The 20,694-nt window shown below is 40.4% G+C and overlaps 1 protein-coding gene across 1 annotated transcript; it reads right to left on the bottom strand.

The window, feature by feature from the left end:
• Positions 1 to 3,434: 3,434 nt before the first annotated feature.
• LOC139649809 (myosin heavy chain, fast skeletal muscle-like) lies at positions 3,435 to 20,013 on the bottom strand. Its single transcript, XM_071526311.1, has 39 exons — positions 19,813 to 20,013; positions 19,242 to 19,385; positions 18,829 to 18,985; positions 18,705 to 18,732; positions 18,499 to 18,610; positions 18,316 to 18,408; positions 18,150 to 18,213; positions 17,946 to 18,044; positions 17,738 to 17,841; positions 17,410 to 17,548; positions 17,179 to 17,297; positions 16,908 to 17,057; positions 16,544 to 16,714; positions 16,145 to 16,451; positions 15,896 to 15,963; positions 15,655 to 15,742; positions 15,454 to 15,571; positions 15,247 to 15,370; positions 14,989 to 15,125; positions 14,619 to 14,874; positions 14,271 to 14,513; positions 14,005 to 14,181; positions 13,775 to 13,920; positions 13,249 to 13,339; positions 12,740 to 13,129; positions 12,307 to 12,433; positions 11,980 to 12,098; positions 11,669 to 11,865; positions 6,364 to 6,547; positions 6,115 to 6,280; positions 5,532 to 5,656; positions 5,143 to 5,451; positions 4,869 to 5,072; positions 4,661 to 4,786; positions 4,321 to 4,491; positions 4,125 to 4,229; positions 3,932 to 4,027; positions 3,713 to 3,844; positions 3,435 to 3,570 (listed from the first exon to the last, which is right to left on the bottom strand). The coding sequence occupies exons 1-39, from the start codon at positions 20,011 to 20,013 to the stop codon at positions 3,550 to 3,552; spliced, it is 5,808 nt and encodes a 1,935-aa protein (XP_071382412.1). The 3' UTR covers positions 3,435 to 3,549.
• Between the last annotated feature and the right edge of the window lie 681 nt (positions 20,014 to 20,694).

Genomic DNA, 20,694 nt, shown 5'->3' with positions numbered 1-20,694 from the left:
AGAAACTTGACTGATACATCCAGCGTCGACTGAATGTAGTAATCATCATGACAAACGAGCGTTGTAAGATGTGAAAAGGAGAAAACCGTTCTGTCATCTGCGGTAGTCCGCTGTTTACACGCCATTGCCCCACAACACAAGCTCTCCCGTTGTCAGCAAGAGCCTGCCAGTGCCGAGCAATGCTGGCCTCTGGTGACCCAACCCGATAATGACAGCAGTGCAGAGACAATTGTAAACACTTCATTTTTCCATTTTTTTTTTTTAATTTTTATTTTTGTGACTATCGAACGTTTTATATGGCAGTGATGCATTTGTATGAATAAAAACAACTTTTGAGTTCTTAAAAAAACCCCAAATAAAATAAAGATTAATATTTTTTTATGATAGTCATTTAAAAACTTACTGAATGAATTACTAACTTATATTAACTGTCCCACGCCTGTGATTTTAATGTTCAGATGCCAGTAAAACAACATTTCATATATATTACAAAAAGGTAAAAATGTAAAATATACTATAAAACATTGGTATTGGTTAATCACTGTATTGTGTTTTGTTTGAAATATGTTTGTCCCACACTTATGCGACAACCATCAAACGAAGTTGTTTTTTCCCCCCAAAAAAACATGGAGACAAAAAGCAGCAGAAGGGGCATAAAGATGAAGACGACATGAGGGTGGATGAGTTCAATTGAGTGACCACCAAATCAACAAAAAAGCAAGGTAAATGTAATTTTTTGGTCTTCAGTATTTGTTGCATGTCCAAAACAACTTTTACGCAACGTTTGTTCTGTCAGACAGTTCAAACAATTCCCTAATTTGTATGCAATTAACCGACATTTTATGACAAGCTAGCTAACTAACTACAAATGCTAATATAACCTAACGTTAGCTAACCTCGCGCCCTGCTATTTTACATCAAGTGACCTGCGGATTCATTAATCAAATTAATTATGAACTGTACAAAGTCTATCTTCAAAATATGTACTAAATGAAAAAGCTAGCTAAATATGAATATCTTATCTGGCCTCTAAATACATAACATTAGCATTTACTCTATAGAGTAAAATGCTAAAATTTAGAGGGGTGATAACAAAAGTAAGGCCTAACTTTTTGATTGGCAGCTGTAAAATTATTTCTGAATTAGCAGTAATAAGTTATATATTACACCAGGCAAAGTAGTAAATTAATATAACCCAACACTGCATATTTGAAGACTGCATTTGTCAGTTTTTCCGACCTAAAAAAATACCAGGTCAACACATGGTGGAATAAGTGACAGCTGGCTGTACTACTTCAGATGATTCCTCTTTGACATGCAAAACCCTGAAACGAAGTGAAGGAAAAACTCAAGCAGCATTTGAACAATGCAGTGGACAGCTAGCAGCAGTAGCAGTATACCTAACAGTAGTAGTAGTAGTAGTAGTAACGTTAGTAGTACTAGTAGTTGTGGTAGTAGTAGCAGTACTAGTAATAGTAGCTGTAGCAGCAGTAGTAGTAGTAGTAATGGCACCTATTTGTCTCAATCAGAGATATTTCTTTTTCACAGAAACATCACAAGCAAATACCAAAGTACCAAACAGTACCACAAATCAAAAAGGACATAGGCTACATATGCACATCCATCCATGTCTGTAGTAAGCATCCATCCATGTCTATAGTGAGCAGACAGGTCAGGTCAAACATTTATTATGATTGTTCCAAAATGTACTGGGAACAAATTACCTCTCTGTAAAAAATTTTTGGGAAGAATAAATCTATTACTGAAACAGCTTCTTCTGTGGCATCAATGTGAAATGGGTGATCTGTGTTTTCCAGGATTCTCTGAAATGTAGACATGGCTGTCCTATTGTACTTAGTTTTAGTGATTCAAGATTACATCAAATAGTTGACCTGGCTTTCTTTATGATCTTTCCCAGTCCGTTGTCATCCTCTTTTGATTGGTTTCCTTGACAGGAGATGAGGGGATAACTGACAACTGTGACAAGAACACTATGATAAAAGATCAAAAGCATTTTGTCACAGACACAAACTGACAAGTGCTGTGTCGGAAAATTTCTGCATATTGCTCAATTCCTGATTGTGTTTAAAGTCATTTATACACAATACAGTACATGAGAAAGGTGACAAGACAGTCCCTTGAGGGGCTCCTGTGTTAGTGGAGATCATATCTGAAGGGGTGACATTTAACCTAGATTAATGAGCTTCTTGGCTAGCAGGTCAGGTTGTGTTGTGTTGAGCACTAGGAAATTCAAAGAACAAAATCCTGATGACACTACCAGTCCTCTCCAGGTGTTCATAGACCCTGTGCAACAGGTAGAGCAGAGCATCGTTAACCCCGGTTCATAGGGGTGATATACAGATTACAGAGGATCGGGATAGGGAGCCACTCCAGACCTTAAAATGTTAATAAGGTCCCACTCAGAGGGTGTGAGCTGTGATGTAAGAGCCACTGGTCTGAAACTGCCCCTTTGCTTTTTGTGGGAACTGGGATCATGCATGACCTTTTCCATAGAGGGGGAATTTCTGCAAGTGAGAGGTACAGATTAAACAGATGGTGTAGGATGAGTGACAGTTGGTAAGGCACAGCATTTGAGGACTCCAGCCCTAACTCCATACGGTCCAGCCTTGCCAGCCTTAGTTCTTTTCAGCTGCTTCAGCGCCATCTCCTCCGAGAAGGTCACCGGACTGGAGCCAGACATAGCCACATCCAGTTCTTTAATTAGATGTTGTTGTTCTGCCCTGAAGTCCACAGTGCCATGCCTGCCAATAAAAGTTATTAAAATCAAAGGCCTTGTCCACCCCTTCCCCAGCACTCTGTACCTACTGTCATACCCAGTGATCTTTTTCATCCCCTTCCATACTTCCCTCATTTTACTGTGCTGTGATTTGCATTCAGTTTTTTTTTTCTTATAAGCAAGTTTGTCCTTGCTTATTAGCCTTTTGATCTCTCTATTAGCTGTCCTTATATTGTCCTTATCTCCACTGGCAAACTCCCTTTTGTTTTGTTTCAATCCTTGTCTAATGTCCTATGAAAGCAAGGATGCTAGTATGTATTTTGATATACCTTTCTGCTGATATCACCATATATTGATGATGGAGGAAAACTAGAATACTTAGTAAGAAATTATGTACATTGGACTTTTGCTTTGTTACTGAGGCCATGGATTAGAAGGCAAGTTGAATTATTCACTAGAATTATGTGACCTGAGTTTGTAATTGGTTATATAGGCCTACTGTGTGTATAATGTTGTGCCTTGTACTATGTTTGATTCTTGGGTATGTACCTGTTCCCAATGATGTCATGGATAATAGTGTTTTGTAAGCCCATGAGGGCTGGGCAACATTAAGGATGCAAGACATTGAAATAAACTAATTCATCAGTCAATCAATCATGTAAAACTGAAGGAAGAGACACACACAAAATGCAATAATCTATCTACCTTTATTGACTTCAGGGATCACAACATGCTTAACATGCTAAAGTGAACATGTAACAAGATACTCATATTGTATGACTCCTTGTTACTGTCTAATGATGATTTCTTCTTCACTCCTCGGCTTCCTTGACCTGGAATGACAAAACAAGAGCAGATACAATTTTGGCCAGATAATTTGAATTTACAACAAATTACAGAGTTGAGTCTTAATTTAAAATGAAAATTCCTGCAAACTTGATTCCTATGAGATAGTTCAGACAATGTACATGTTACCTTTACGATTTCACGACTCTTTGCCCTCAGCTTGTTGACCTGGGACTCGGCGATGTCAGCGCGCTCCTCAGCCTCCTCCATCTCATGCTGAACCTTCCTGTACCTGGTCAGGTGAGTGTTGGCCTGCTCCTCCTGTATAATAAGTCATAGTGAAGTCAAAACTCCTTGACTGAATGGTGTTTTCATAATGTCATCATTATGAGATTTAAGTGTACTCACAGCCTCCTCAGCCTGCCTCTTGTAGGCCTTCACTTTCAGCTGCAGCTTGTCCACCAGATCCTGAAGTCTAGTGATATTCTTCTTGTCTTCCTCTGTCTGTTGTTAATCAGGAATGATAGAGCATTGTAACAGCAGACAAACCTAAGCCTACTGTTTTCATTACCCCATATCATTACCCAAAATAGCAAACTACCTGATAGGTGAGCTCCTTTACTTTCCTCTCATATTTCCGCACACCCTTGATGGCCTCAGCCCCACGCCTCTGTTCAGCATCAACTTCACTCTCCAATTCACGAACCTTGAATGAAAAAGAAAGCATACATTTTAAAATCCTAAATGTTGCCCTGGCTTACAATAAGTATGAATATTTTGGTCCTCATGACGCATACCCTAGCCTCCAGTTTCTGGAGCTGCTTCTTGCCACCCTTCATGGCCAGGTTCTCAGCCTCATCCAGGCGGTGCTGCAGGTCCTTGACTGTGATCTCCAGGTTCTTCTTCATCCTCTCCAGATGAGAGCTGGTGTCCTGCTCCTTCTTCAACTCTTCTGCCATCATGGCAGCCTGGAATTTTGTAGAATTGTTGGATGTAGGCCTATTGTAGTCTAATGTTTGAACCGCTAGAGCACTAGATATGATGGAGTCCTAACATATTGTTATGGGCTAACATGGTGGATTGCACTGCTTACCCTATATGTGTTTAGCTACATAATAATGCATTAGGATGACTCACATCAGTGATGGCCTTCTTGGCCTTTTCTTCAGCATTTCTTGCTTCCTGGACAGAATCCTCCACTTCACCTTGGATCTGAATAAGGTCAGCCTCCAACTTCTTCTTGGTATTGATAAGGCTGGTATTCTAAACAAATTATAATTCTGATTATATCGTTTTCATTTGGCAGGTGTTTCACATGTCACTGTGTGGACCTTTGTTATTTTACCTGGGAGTGCAGCAGCCCTAAACGCTCACTGGCATCAACCAGCTCCTGTTCAGCTGTTTTGCGGCTTCTGTCTGTCTGCTCCAAGGCAGCTCTCAGCTCCTCGATCTCAGCCAGCATCAGGTTGTTCCTGCGCTCCACCATGGCAACTTGCTCCCTCATGTCTTCCTGTCCTCTTATAGCATCATCAAGGTGCAGTTGGGCATCCTATAAAAATAAAACTTTGTAATGTAAATAAAGTAAACTCAAAAACAAATTTAGTTAAGTAAGCTTGTACCTTAAGCTGTCCCTGGACATTTCTCAGCTGTTTCTGGGCTTCAGCAGCCTGGCGGTTGGCGTGGCTCAGCTGAATCTCCATCTCATTCAGGTCTCCCTCCATCTTCTTCTTGATTCTCAGGGCATCGTTCCTGCTCCTGACCTCAGCATCCAAAGTGCTCTGCATGGACTCAATCACTCTCTGACTGTTCCTCTTGATCTGCTCTATCTCCTCATCCTTCTCCGCAAGTCTCCGATCAATTTCACCCTTGAGTTGGGAGAGCTCCAGCTGAACACGGAGAATCTTGGATTCCTCATGCTCCAGGGTAGCCTTGATAAAAAGGAATATGTTATGTGGCTCGAATATTACTTAAAATAGTATTTAATAAGAGGTCTTTTGTTAGACAGTACCTCTGCCTCCTCAAGTGAAGTCTGGAGTTCTGACTTCTCAGCCTCTACAGTCTTTTTCCCTTTCTCCAATTCATGTATGGTTTTTCCACTCTCACCAATTTGCTCAGTTAGGTCGGAGATCTCCTCTTTAAGAAACAGGGTATCAGTGGTTATTTTACCAACAGACAACTGAATTGATTATAGTGTTTACTTGTTGGTAAACACTTGTAAAATAATGAAATATTTTATGTACTTAAAGTGTATGGTATTAGTTTGCAATGACGGACCATGCACATAAAGGCTGCTGTGCCACTGGATGGCATTGCTCACTCCTCCCAGCCCATTCCGTGGTACAATTCATATGGTGCAGCACTCCAATAGGGTGATGCCCTGAAAATTGTGACAGTGCTTTGAATTATGGAATGTCCACCTTGGTGTCAGAGTCTCTAGAGCTCAGAGGGCAAATTTGTGAATACGACCATATGGATTGTTTTGTACCAAAGGGCGGGTAGTAATCATACAAAACCACAAAACTATCAACTCTATGTCCATGGTCAATCAGAATATTTGGCATTTTCCAAAGTTTTAGTTTTTTGTTTTATACGTTGCAGGTTCTTGTTCTCCCTCTTCAGGGTCTCCAGGTGGTCCAGAGTTTCTTCATATGAGTTCTTCATCTTAAACATCTCAGTGCTGAGAGAACGAGCCTCTTTCAGAGCTCCCTCCAGCTCTGCCTGGCTCTCCTCATACTTCTGTTTCCACTCTGCAAGAACCTGAAACCACAATGAATAAACATGTATTTCATTTCTGTTGAGGGCCTTGATATCAATGCACAAGGCCTAAATGAAAATCTAACCTTGTCAAAGTTCCTCTGCTTCTTGTCAAGGTTTGCAGCCAGAGCATTAGCTCTCTCCACATCGATCATCAGGTCTTCCACTTCACCCTGCAGTCTCTGTTTCGTCTTTTCCAGAGAGGCACATTTTGCGTTCACAGCCTCAATTGATTCCTCTGCATCCTGAAGACGCTGTGCAAGCTTTTTCCTGTGGAGAATATTTTTTTTTTTGTAAACTTTTTATGTTTTGACAATATTTCAAATTTAGTGTACAAACAAACATGTGGGGCAAAGAACATGAGGTCATGTTTGGTATCAGTAAATGTCAGAGACGGGTAGGCAGGTACAGTTCATTACACAAGGTTTACGGCATTGATGCCTAATGTAAGAAAGGGAAAAAGAAAGTAAATAAATAAATAAATGAATTAATAAAAAATAATAAAATAAAATAAAAAAACTAAAAAAAAAACTAATCAGTATCCATTTCCTGTGAATAACAGTCCCATTTCCCCCAATATTTTTCTCCTTTGTCTTTCTGTAGACGAAGGGTGTAAGTCATCTTTTGCACGGAGCGTATATGATTGACAATTCTTGTAAAAAGGCCACAGTAGAGGGGTCTCTCTGAAGCCAACATTTGGTGACAGCTTTTTTACATGCAACCAAGAGAATTTTCAGGAGGTAGGCATCACTTTTACATATGCCTTCGGCCATAATTCCAAGGTACTGAGAGAAAAAAGACATATCGAGGTTAGGACCCAGAATCCTAGACATTAAACGTCCCACATCTTCCCAAAAAGATTGAATGTGTGGACACAGCCAAAATATGTGGGCATGGTCCACTTGCATTGATCCACACTCCCTCCAGCAAGGGTGCTGGGACCCAGTGAATTTGGATTTCTGCTTTGGTGTTATAAAAAACCGAATCAGGCTCTTCCAACTAAAATCCCTCCAGGTCAATGAGTTAGTGACGGAGCACTGAGTTTCCCAGGCATGTAACCACACCTCCTCAGGTATTTCCAGTCTCACATCCCTTTCCCAACGCTGTCTGACATAGTCAATTGAATTTTTGTTATAGGTAATAGCAGTGTATAGTTTGCCTATAACCCTTTTGTAATTTTCACCCTTATAAGCCTCTATGAAAATCTGAATCATTTTCGAAAAAATTTCTGGATTGGGCCCTTTGATTTCCTTCAGAAAAAAGTGGCGGACCTGTAAATACCTAAAAAAAATCCTATCTATTGAGTTCAAATAATTGGCATAGGTTCTGAAGTTCCCCATTTGATATAATTCTACATAGAGCAGTAATGCCATGTTGGGTCCATTGTCTGTATCTATGATTGTACACTGCTGGTGTGAAGTGTGGATTGTAGGATGGCCAACTTAGTACTTTTACCTCTCTATGAAGCTGGAATCGCTTAACCACCTCTAGCCATATCTTAATAGAAAGACCGACACATTGGTTCTGTAATTGAAATATTTCTTTCACCCCATCGAGACAACCTAGAACCGACTGAATTGGTGTATCCATCAAGGAAAATTCTATGTCTTTCCATTTAGCTTCATAGGTTGAGTTACACCAAAGTACTATTGATCTCAACTGAGCAGATAAATAATAATCCCTCAAACATGGTAATGCCATACCTCCCCTCTCCCTCGGCAGCTGCAGGGTTGAGTATTTTACTCGCAGTCTCTTTTTGTTCCATATAAACCTAGAAATGTGTTTATCCCATTCCCTAAACTGTCTGAAAGGGACCTCCACTGGCAGGGCTGTGAATAGGTACAGTAATTTGGGAAGGATATTCATCTTGATTGATTTTACTCTGCTGCCTATATCGAGGGGAAGCAAGGCCCACCTGTCCATATCGTTACATATATTTTTGTTAATCCGATTATAATTTATGGCATACAGGGAGGACATATCTTTCGGTAAGTAGACCCCAAGGTACTGGATATATGGTAAATACCAGTTTGAATTATACTTGTTTACCAGTTCTTGGGCGGGGGCGTAGTTAAATGTCAAGGCCTGTGTTTTGTGAACATTAAGTACATATCCAGAGTAACTCCCATACATCTTTAAGATATTCATCAGCAGCGGTACCCCTGAACCTGGATTTTGTAGTGTCACCAATACATCATCTGCATACAGGCCGATTTTGTATTCTACTCCCTTAATAGTTATACCCTCCAAACCTCTTTCCTGTCTAATAGTTTGAGCCAAAGGTTCAATAAAGAGATTAAAGAGGGCCGGGCTAATGGGGCAGCCCTGTTTGCATCCTTGTTGCAAAACTACAGAATTAGAGAGACTGCCATTGATTTTTATCCTAGCTGTCAGGGATGAATACAATGTCTTTATGCATTGTATAAATCCTTTACTGAACCCAAATCTATCCTTTACTTGAAACAGGAATTCCCAGCCAACAGAGTCAAAAGCCTTCTCAGCGTCTAAGCTGAGAAGGATTGCACTGTTTTTCCCTTTATTAATATAATCAATAATATGGAGGGCTCTCCGTATGTTATCATGGGTTTGCCTGTTTGATCCTCGTCTATCAAGAGTGGCATCACCTTTTCCAACCTCTTAGTCAGAATAGATGCATACAATTTATTATCTGTATTCAAGACACTTATTGGCCTATATGATTTACAGCCCAACTTGTCTTTGCCCTCTTTTGGTATTACAGAAATAAAGGCCTCCCTCCAAGAAGGGGGGAGGGTCCCTTCCGTCATGGTTTGATTGAAACAGGTCTTAAGTAGTAGGAGCAATGATTCCCTCATCGATTTGTACCATTCCAGTGGATATCCATCCGTACCTGGCAATTTACCTGCATTGAGCGCTGAGATTGCTTTATCTATTTCCTCACTTGAGATTTCAGAGGTGAGATTGTCATTGTGCTCTTTGCCAAGAGAGGGAAGGTCTAATGAATTTAAGAACTGTCCAATTTTTTGTTCACTAGCTGTCTCGGTTGGGTGTATAGTGATTTGTAATATGTTTCAAATGATTTCTGGATTCCTTCTAGTTTGGTTGTTGTTTTATTTGTTATAGGGTCTCTAACTTTATAAATTGAGCTTTCAGCTTGTTGCTTGCGGAGCCTCCAGGCTAATAGTTTTGCCGCTTTCGGACCAGCCTCATAGTACCTTTGTTTTATAAATCTTATTTTCTTCTCAACTTCCTCACTCTGGATTTGATCTATTTCCTGTTTAATAACTCTCATTTGTGAAAGGGCTGAAGGGTCTTTAGTAAAGCTATGAAGCCGTTCCAGGTCCCTAAGTTTAACTTCCAGCTCAAGCAGTTTTTTAGCTTTTAACTTTTTTAAGAAAGCTGTTTGACTTGGCTAGGACATATCTGCCCTCTTTGTCTTTTGTTTCGGAGATTAATTCAAAACTGATGGAGTTCGGTATTAGTATTGCGTCTCCCCTTTTCTTTCCTGATTTATGTGAGGAAAAGAAAGTGTTACGGAAACCCAGTTTCTTAAGTTTCTCATGCTCAGCACAAGATAGGTGGGTTTCTTGCCAGAATGCTATATTAACTTTCTCCCTTTTCAATTTAGATAAGACAAGATTAGACAAGACTCAGACCTCAGATAACAACTTAGATAAACAAGAACCAGTATACCCCAATAACTATTATACAATTCTATGTTAGTTTCAAACAGGGCTTCCAACCAAGAGGGATCATTGTCTCCTCTAGTGACAGTGAGGGGGGTTGGCCACAAGGTGGGGCCCCTCGTTAGCAGACTTAAAAGATAAACAAAAAGCAGGGGGGTACAAACAGACCCCGAAAAAATATTATGACACATAGTGTACTTTGTCTGTATTGGCCCTTAGTTATAACAAAGAGTTTCATGGAGGTCGTTTTAACTTTATAGTGACCATTTTCAGTTTGTACTCTCCCTCCTATCAAGGAAAGGGTTAATGAAATATCCCCGGCCTCAACTTCACAAAATGAACTGTTATTTGGTGGCACAACTTCCAGTCAGAGCTCTTTTCAGGCGTCATGGGGAGTAAATAACAATCAGAACTCCTCTGCCGCATCGTCTCGGTCCACCCTCTGAAATCCCCGGAGTTTCTTCCATACGACTTCTTGAAAGTCAGGTTTACTCCCAGCTCGGTGCGCTCCAGCTGTACTCCATGGAAGAGGCCTGGTGAGGGTCTCCTCCGTGATGCCCACGGTCCTGCTCGCATGGATAGGTCCCACCGAAAAACCTCGCTTGGCCAAATCCTCCGCTGCTTCGAAGGCGTTGTTGTAAGTCACGGTGCCTGAGTCGAGATGTACACGCATCTTGGTAAGCGGGGTTTGGAAGCGGATTTTGTTTTCCTTAAGCACTTTCTTGATCGGCATGTACTCTTTCTCTTCCGTTGCACCTCCTCAGCGTAGTCATGGTCGAAGTACACCCTCTTGTCTTGCACGTGAATTTTCTTCTGCCAGGCAGCGTGCAGGACTTTCTCCTTAGATGGAAACTGCAGGAACCGAACCATGATTGAGCGTGGTGATATACCAGCTGGTGGTTTGGGGGCCAATGCTCGATGAGCCCTTTCAATTCCCAGTTCTTTTCCCTGTTGTAAGCCTTAAGTCACCCAGTTCTGCCTTAATTAAGTCCTCGATGAATAGGTGCATGGAGGTGAACTCGACATTTTCTGGGACACCGTAGATACGGATATTGTTGCGCCGGGAGCGACCTTCCAGGCCTGACAATTTATCCTGCAGTGCTCGTTGGTTGTTGAGTAGTTGGGTTAAAGTGTCTTTAACTCTGATATCCCACTTTTCTGTTCCTGCCATGCTTTTCTCCATTTCCCCCAGGCGCCGAGTGGCTTCCTCGATTTGGCCGGTGGCGTCTTGAATTTTCTGGTTAATTTCAGTAGTCAGGTCGTCTAGCTGTGCTTTCATATCCTGTCAAAGCTAGCTCGAAATTTGGATAGTTCTTTTTTCGTATCTGACTTCAAGTCGCTCATCCCTTTGGCCATGACTTCGATCACCACTTTAAGAATAGAGCTGAGTGTAGCTGCCGTGCCCCCTTCGTCTTCGAAGTCGCCATTTTCCCCTGAGCAGGCTTTGCTAATAGCGCTAGCTTCTATTTCAGTTTCCCTCTCTACGACGCTCCTTAACCCTGACCTTGTTTTTCTATTTTTGTCCCTGTTCATTTTCCTTTTGGTTTGAGTCCGATTTAGAGAGCTAAAGAACTTGAATTTCAGGGATTTTATTTGGCCAATACCTGAGCTATATCTTATGCTGCCATACTGTAGCTCGCGCCACTGGAAGTCCCTATGGAGAATATTTTATTTAGAAATTTACCATTACCAGTATATCGATGAAGCTTAAAATGCATTGACTTACTTTGCATCCTCAAGCTCCTCAGTGCGCTGGATAGCATCTGTCTCATATTTGCTCCTCCACTGAGCCACTTCGCTGTTGGCCTTGGATAATCCACGCTGCAGCTCAGATTTGGCCTCCTGCTCCTCCTCATACTGCTCTCTGAGCAGTTCGCAGTCATGACGAGCTGACTGAACAGCATGAGCCAGGGCATTCTTGGCCTTTCAGAGAAACACACACACAAAAATTGTTTAACTTCAAGTTTGAACAGAGGTAATTTAACCATACAACGCTATAATGCTGTGTTAATGTGTGTGTTATCACTGCTCACATACTTTAACTTCCTCTTCAATGTGTCTCTTCAGCTCTTCAATCTGTTGGGTGTAAGCTTGCTTGCTCCTTGTCAGCTGGGATATAAGGGCTTCTTTCTCCTCTAGCTGGCGACTGATTTCACCTAAGAAGAGACATATAAATCAATGTCTAATACCATTCAAGACTAGTCTAACAAATCTTCCATTCTGAACACATTTCCTAAGTGCTGTGCCACTTACAGCAGATATATTTGTTACTGTAGAGATGGAGATTCCTCCATATAGCCACACCAAGATGAAGGAAAGATATAGTAATACAAGACAAAATACAGACAAATATATATTTCTCACCATTTTCCGTCTGCAATCTTGCCCTTTGCACCCCAATGTCATTCAGTTGTCGCACATGTTCATCATTTTTGGTCTTGAGCTCACTCAATTGATCCTCAAGACTACGGCACATTTTCTCAAGATTGCCCTGAAATTAACAGAAGTTTAGCTAATCCAAGGTGCTAGGTAGTCCTATAGTCCTATAGTCCTACTAGACTAATTCATTCAGTGAGAGCCAAATCAAGGTAGAGATGAAATGACTCACTTAGCACAGGCATTTTTTTAAAAGATGATAATCAAACATAGTTTTCATAGAAAACATCTATATATTTTAGGTGTGAAGTCACATTGCTGATCAAAGATTTCTACCATTGACTAACTAGTCACTGAAATAGTTTTACATTACCTTCGATTTCAAGATCCTTTTTCTCTTATGAAAATGTGGCACTCTTACCTTTGATTTGGCAACAGCCTCCATATTGCTTGAGAGGTCATCAATCTCCATCTTGAATTCACTTTTCTCTTTCTCCAACTTCTGTTTGACACGCTGAAGGTTATCAATCTGCTCTCCCAGTTCTGCCACACTGTCAGCCTGCTTCTTGCGGAGAGCTGCAGCGGTGGATTCGTGCTGCAATGTGGACTCTTCAAGATCACGACGCAGCTTCTGGAACTCAGCCTCACGCTTCTTGTTCATCTCAATCTGAACAGATGTTGCTCCACCAGCTTCCTCAAGCCTCTCACTGATCTCCTCAAGTTCCCTGGAGAGATCAGCCCTCTGCTTCTCCACCTTGGCCCGAGCAGCACGCTCCGCCTCAATCTCCTCCTCCAGCTCTTCAATACGAGCCTGACATTTGCAACAACAATAACACAGATAAACAGTAGACATATTCTAATGTATTTCTGGTCAACTGGATCATCCAATGTGAGTTTGGTGCTATCAAATCTGTTATACATTCAACCAACCTGAAGTTCTTTGATCTTTTTCTGAAGCTGAGCACAGAGTGATTGCTCATCCTCAATCTTGCTAAGAAGCTGGCTTGTTTCAAAGTCCTTCCTGTGTAGGGAAACAAGTCAGAAACAACACTTTCAGAATTCATTTTTCATATCTTAAGTAAGCACAACAAGGAGGTAAGATTTTCTATCCACTTTTAGTCACTTTTAGTGAACTTAGGTTTAATGACTTGATTGTTCATCATTAGTCTGAGACCACTATCCTTAGAATAGTTTTCTAAGAAAAAAATTAAAAATAGAGAATATAGTTAAGATTGATTTCAGCAGTGACTTTATCATCTTTAACCACAAAGAACTTTAGCCTCTGAACAGCCAGACTGCCTGCTTTTCTGGTATGGGTTTGTCCAGCAAAGTGGCTCTGAATGGATGCTGATGAGCTAGAGGAGGATTTCACTCTGGCTATCCCCAGAGACATCCAATGAAGTTAGACCCTGAATTACTATAAAATGTTTAACAGGCTAAGTTACAATTCACTCACTTCTTTATTTTCTCGTCAGACTGCTGCTTGTCGTTCTCCAGATCCATTATGGTTTCGTGGGCCAGTTTCAGATCTCCTTCAAGCTTCCTTTTAGCTCGCTCAAGGTCCATACGAAGCTTCTTCTCTTGCTCCAAAGAACCTTCCAGCTGTTTTAACAGAGATGGGACATTGTTTTCTTCCTTTTCATTTTTAAGGAGACTGAATTTACATAATATTATTATTGCTCATACATCATCCACTTGCTGCTCCAGCTTGGTCTTGGCTTTAGTCAGAGTGTTGACTTTGTCTTCCTCTGCCTGAAGATCATCTAGTGTCTGTTGGTGGGACTCTTGAAGGGCTTTCTTCTCCTTGGACAACTTTGCAATGATTTCATCTTGAGAAACCATTTCCTCTGTCAGGTTTTTAACCTATATTGGCCATATTGTAAAAATAAGTTTGATGGATTGTAGTATTCAACAAATAGTGGACTATTAGGCCTTATGAAAGATATACCAACCTTGTTCTCAGTGGCATGTTTTTCCTTTTCCACTTTGGCGAGAGTGAGCTCCAAGTCATCAATGTCTTTCTTCAGCTCAGAGCATTCATCTTCCAGCTTCCTCTTCTTTGCAGTCAGCTCAGCATTGACCTCCTCCTCATCCTCCAGTCTCTCAGCTGTCTCTTTGAGTTTGGCCTCGAGCTGGATCTTACTCTTAATGAGCCCCTCACACCTTTCCTCTGCATCAGACAAGTTCTCACTTTCCTAGAATTGTAATGGCAGAAAGACATTTATAAAGTCATCAGAAAGGAATTTAGTTAGTTGTAAATATCTTGTCAGTGAAATAATTTCCTCCCTCAATTCACTCACTGATTGAATTTGTAGCTGCAAGTCATTCTTTTCCTGTAGGAGAGTAACCATCTTCTCCTCTAGTTCTTTCTTCTTGGCCAGAGCCTTTGCTAGTTCCTCTTTAGTTTTTTCAAAGTCCTCTTTCATATGGGCCATCTCTTTTTCAGTCTCTGCACTCTTGAGAAGAGGCTTGATTTTAAAATAGAGCTTCATCCAAGGCCAAGTTTTGACATTCATGAATGAGCGAATGTTGTACTGAATGGAATAAATTGCTTCCCTGAGGATAACAAACAAAGAAGAAAACATTTTTTTTATTTGGGTTAGCAATTACAATCAAATAGTCATTTACAATTACACAGTTTCCCACTGATTTTTAAAGCTAAACGTCTACCTTCTCTCCATCATCTTGGCAAACTCTCTCCTCATAACGTATCCTCTACAGAGAGCCTGTGTCATGGTCACCAGGATAGCAAGTTTTTCATCCCGCATCTCCTCCAGAAGACCCAACAGGCCAGCTTTGAAGAACACCTAACATACATTGTTAATTTACAAAAATGATCATGTGTTTGCAATTTCAAGGTGAGCTGTTGATGTTGATTTAGTTGTTTTCAAAAAACTCTTAAACAGCCATAAGAGAGAAACAGATTACCTTTGTGTGTCCAAACTTGTACTGAGTATGGTCAACATCAATAGAGCCCAAGAGTTTCTCTGAGGCCTTCTTGTTGTCAATGAATTGCCCCTCAGGGATGACGCTGGCATTCAATACTTTGTATCTGATTGGAGGGTAATTGATCACGATTTCATGAATAACTAATCACAAGCTTGTCAACAATGTGTAGTTAATCTTAGTATTTACCTCTGCTTGAAGTCACCATAGAGGATTCTGCTGGGGAAGCCCTTTCTGCAAATTCTTATACCTTCCAGTACACCGTTACACCTCAGCTGGTGGATGACCAGGTGGTTCTCCATAAGACCTTGAAGACAAATCTCAAGCTCAATCCTGCATTGTGAAAGCAACCTTTGTAAATACTTAGATCAGTAGTGACTTTAAGCCTACCTGGAGTCTTTGATTCATTTGGAATCAAACAACGTACAAAGTGAGGATGAGTGCTCCTTAAGTTGGTCATCAACTTGCCTAAATTCTCCTGAAATATTGCAAAATAAAAATTGATACAAAATAAAGACAAAAATGGCTATTTCTTTACCTCTAGTTGCATTTGGGGATGTATTGTAGTACAAGATACAGTAGGTGAGACAGTTTTGATAGAATTAAGCAAGCAAACATTTGAGATGCTTACCCTGAACAGAGCAGACACAGTCTGAAAAGAGCCACCCTTTTTCTTGCCTTTTTTCCCACCACTCTCAGCTATGATATGACAGTTAAATATGAATCATTACTCTGAACTAACAAAATGGATTTTGATTTACTTTGATAGTATTCTATTACTCCAGCTACATGAAGAATCAACAAATGCAATGTCAAATTTGATGGAAATACCAGCAACACACCTCCATTTACATTTTGTTCTTTAAAATATGACCCTTACCTTCCGTTGAGGCATGTGATGCATATAGATGAGCCAGCAGTTTAACTGAGGATTTCTGGTAGAGCTGAACAGCTGAGTCATTCAGGGGGTCTTTGTTCTTGTCAAGCCAGCCTGTGATATTGTAATCTACAGTACCTGCATAGTGCACCAGAGAGAAGTGGGCCTCGGCTTTGCCTTTGGCAGCTTTTGGCTTCTGAAAGGATGCAGTTTTACCAAGATGCTGATCGTGCAATTTGTTCTTGAAGGTAGTGTCTGAAGCCTTGGGGAACATACACTCCTCTTCAAGGATGGAGAAGATGCCCATTGGCTAAAATGACATCATTACATGAACACATCTGTTTAATTTAGCTGTGCATTAGGTCTCCATGAAAATATGCCATTTAACATAAAAGAGCATACCTTTTCTATCAGCTCGATGCAGGCAGCTAAGTCCATACCGAAGTCAATGAACTCCCATTCAATTCCCTCTTTCTTGTACTCTTCTTGCTCCAGGACAAACATGTGGTGGTTGAAAAACTGTTGCAGTTTTTCATTTGTAAAATTGATGCAAAGCTGCTCCAAGCTGTTATACTACAGAAATTGAGATATTCCGGGTAAGTTAGGGTCTTAAATAGCACCAACTAAAGAATTAAATTATTTGTACTCTTAGCTTGGACATACACCACACCCTGATATTGAAACTTTGGTTGGGCTCATAACTTTGTGCTAAATTATTTTAATGAAGCTGCAAAAGATTTTGTAGTATTCATCCAGGCATACTTACATCAAAGATTTCAAATCCAGCAATGTCTAGCACACCAATGAAGAACTGTCTTGGCTGCTTAGTGTCCAGCATCTCATTGATTCTGACGACCATCCACAAGAACATTTTCTCATAGACAGACTTGCAGAGAGCCATGGTTGCATTGTGAACCTTACAAGGTAGGGGGAAGGGAAAATAATTGTCAAATTTTCTTGATATTTGAAGATGTAAGAGGACAGTTTTTTGTATGTGCTAATTTGGTTCTTGCTTGGTTCTTGATGACATCCTATACCTGAGACACAGTTTGACCTTTGGTCACAAACTCATTCCCAACCTTCACTCTGGGGTAGCATAGCGCTTTAAGCAAGTCTGCAGAGTTCAGACCCATGAGGTAGGCAACTTTATCTGCCTCTAAAACAACAAACACAAATAGTCATTGATTAAAATCCATACTAGATTCAGAAATCTAGTTATAAAGTCCCAAGTCTGTGTTCATGTAACAAAATATTTGTAAGTTGCATACCCTCGGTGCCATCAGGCTCAGCCTGCTCTTCACGTTGTTTCTGCTTGAACTTCATGTTGCCATGGTGCATCACAGCTCCAGTCAGCTTGTAGATGCCGATCTTCTCCTCCGCATTGAAGCCCAGGATGTCAATTGCAGTCTGTGATTTAAAGAGCACGTTATCACACATGAAACACCTAACATAATTTGTGTTATTCTATAATTTTGATACCCCCCGCCCCCTGTCATTTTTAGCAACTATCACGCAAATGTAATACTGCTTGTTTTGCATTCAAGAGAAAAGCAAGCATATTGTTTAAGCCTAATTTGTGGTAGATATAAAGCTTACATCAGTAGCTATGAATTCTTCAACATCATCGATACTCTTGACAGTGATTTCACCCTGACTGATCATGTGGTAGTCATATGGATTCTTGGTGATCAGGAGAGCATCTGAAAAAAACAACATATATTTATATATATAACAATGATTTGCAGTTGCTGCCCACTTACTGTAGAGAAACAGACAAATTTATAATATCATCCATATCTCACACCTATTAGCTCAGGTTTGTGGCCAGTCATGAGCTGATAGAAGATGTGGTAGCTTCTCTCAGCAGACAGCTGGAATGTCACTCTAGACTTCTCTAGCAGATCTGTATGGGATTTAAGCCATGAAAAATCTCCTATGAAGCACAGCTGAATGAATGGATAGTATGATGAACAGGAGAATGCATGGGGAATATCACAAAAGCTCTTACATGTTTCAATATCAGCTGAGGCCAACTTTCCAGTTGTTGCAAAGTGAATTCTGATAAACTTTCCCTGTGCAGAGACAGATTTAGATTTAATTTAAAGATATGTTACGGTGAATATTTGTACTCACTAAATCACAAAAAGAGTAATCACCAAACAAAAAAAACTTACAAAACGTGAAGAGTTGTCATTCCTCACAGTCTTGGCATTACCATAAGCCTCTAACAGGGGGTTTGCTGCAATGATCTGATCTTCCAGTGACCCCTAGAGATAACATTCATTATGTCTGAGCAATATATGATTTTATGATTGCAAGTATATGATTCAATATTAAGATTGCTCTTCTTCTCCAACCTGCATCTTGCTGCTAGTTTGTTCTTGTTTCTTTCCTCCAGCCACTGCAATTGTCGCAAAGTACTGGATGACACGCTTGGTGTTGACAGTCTTTCCTGCACCAGATTCTCCACTGGGGGGTGGAGATTGGTTAATAAAGACACATTGTTTAAAATAACTGATATTACTATAATGTTGTCACCATTTTTTTCACTTATGGTACTTACGTAATCAGGATTGACTGGTTTTCTCTATCTGGAAGTTATCAAAATGGTAAATAATTGTTAGAGATTGGCTCCTCCTATAATGCAGCTATTCAGGACAGATAGTAGCTTACAAAATGATTGATACCTGTGAGCATGAACTGATAGGCGTTGTCAGAGATGGAGAAGATGTGGGGTGGAGCCTCAATCCTCTTTTTGCCTCTGTATGCTGATACAACCACAGCGTCATACACAGGGAGCCACTTGTAGGGGTTCACAGTGACGCAGAACAGCCCAGAGTAGGTCTGTAACAGTGTAGAATATTTATGCATAATTAATTTGGTATCATTTCTTATAGTCATTATCTCTCAATGGGCCACATTTATTTTTAGAACACTGGAAGGCAGAAATATTGTGAAAAAATCTTTTATATTCTGTTGAAATGTTTTTGATTACATATATTAACAATGTTTTGCACATAAATAAAAAGCCTTGTGATGATTAATATATCTGTTAGCTATTAATTTAACTGTTGTGATCCCTCCCCTCCACAAAACTCACATAGATCATCCATGCTGCATAGCGCTCTTTGAGGTTATACAGCACAGTGGGCTCATTGAGGTGGGTCATCATGGCCATGTCCTCAATCTTGTCATACTTTGGAGGATTCATGGGGTGGATGTCATCGTCTTTTACAGTGATGCTCTGCCAAAGAGAGACAGTGAGAAGTGAGTAGTTAAGTTATAATAGTGGGCTGGTGTTGTCTGCATGCTACGTATTATTATTCATACTTAGTCAGTAATTGCAATGATCTATAAGACCATGAAAATCAGTGATACATAACATTCCAGTCAGGTTAAAATTATTCATTCATCCTAGTGGCTAATCACAAAGAAAAGATCAAAACAGTTCTCAGCACATTTTGGCCTGTCATAACATAATATATTATATCTTAAGCACTTTTCTGCAAAACAATTTTGGGCAAAATCTTTCTAAACAAAATTTTGATTGCCTAGGTCTTCGAGAAGACTTCTATCGATAGAGTGTCAATCCTACATTCAAAATAGTATTCTAGCATTGTATCCATCTACAAATTGTGTAACATTTTAAAATTCAATGCCATCACTCTCACCTTTCCACCCAAAGTTTCAACTGTGGCTTTGCCACCCTCTCGCTTCACAAGTTTCCCCTTGACATACATCTCAGTTGGCTCAGCCACATAGTAAGCTGTTTTAGCATCAAAGGGAGTGTTCTGGGCCTCAATCCTCTCCCTCTCAGGCTTCCGGAGGTAAACGGACGCCGGGCCAAAACACTCCATTTCCGGGTCACCCATGATGGCTCTTTACTGCAAGTGATGAAGCGAGACAGTAGTCATTCATTTTAAAAGTAATGGTCGGGGGTCAGGGATGAGGGGCTAAAGGGATAGGTAGACAGAGGTAGAATAGGTGCACGAGTAGTGACTTCTACAATGGCTACTGTTGTAGTCAAATGAGGTTTCCTAATGTCCCATCATAAAGACTGTTGGCATACCAGTATTTAGCCAAGGTGTGGCAAAATTATGATGTTCTAGGGAACATGTACAGTCTATGCATTAGTATTTCAAACCATTTCATATCTTGTGCTACCTCTCTAAGACAAATACATAGCCATATTTACCTTGGAGGACACCAGGTGAGCAGAGTTTTTTCTTGCAGGCTGTGCAGAATTCTGAAAAAAGAAGCCAAGATGTTAAATTCAGTTGACAGCATCTTTTCTTTCTTAAAAGCAATATTACGTTGTTATAAAATACTGCAGTGCATCTTTTAAGTTCAACTATAGCTTGTATCTGTGTAGTTTAATGAGTCTCAACATATAGAGCTAATGAGCAACTTACCTTAGCTGGGTGTCTGTCCTCGAAGGAGACTTGCTCGGCCTTTTATAAAGAGTGATGGGAGCCCACTGCACATGTCTTGCTCTATTTGGTCATGTCGCCTGGCATTGTGCTTGTAGTTCTTACCTCTAGTTGTCATACTTG

This window comes from Centroberyx affinis, unplaced genomic scaffold (genome assembly GCF_046629955.1).
Source record: "Centroberyx affinis isolate AG114_WGS23_722 - 3 ecotype Tasmania unplaced genomic scaffold, CSIRO-AGI_Caff_v1 ptg001397l_1, whole genome shotgun sequence".
Taxonomy (NCBI): Eukaryota; Metazoa; Chordata; class Actinopteri; order Beryciformes; family Berycidae; genus Centroberyx; species Centroberyx affinis.
The sequence above is the reverse complement of the archived record's forward strand: the minus strand, read 5'-3'. Positions and strand labels throughout refer to the sequence as shown.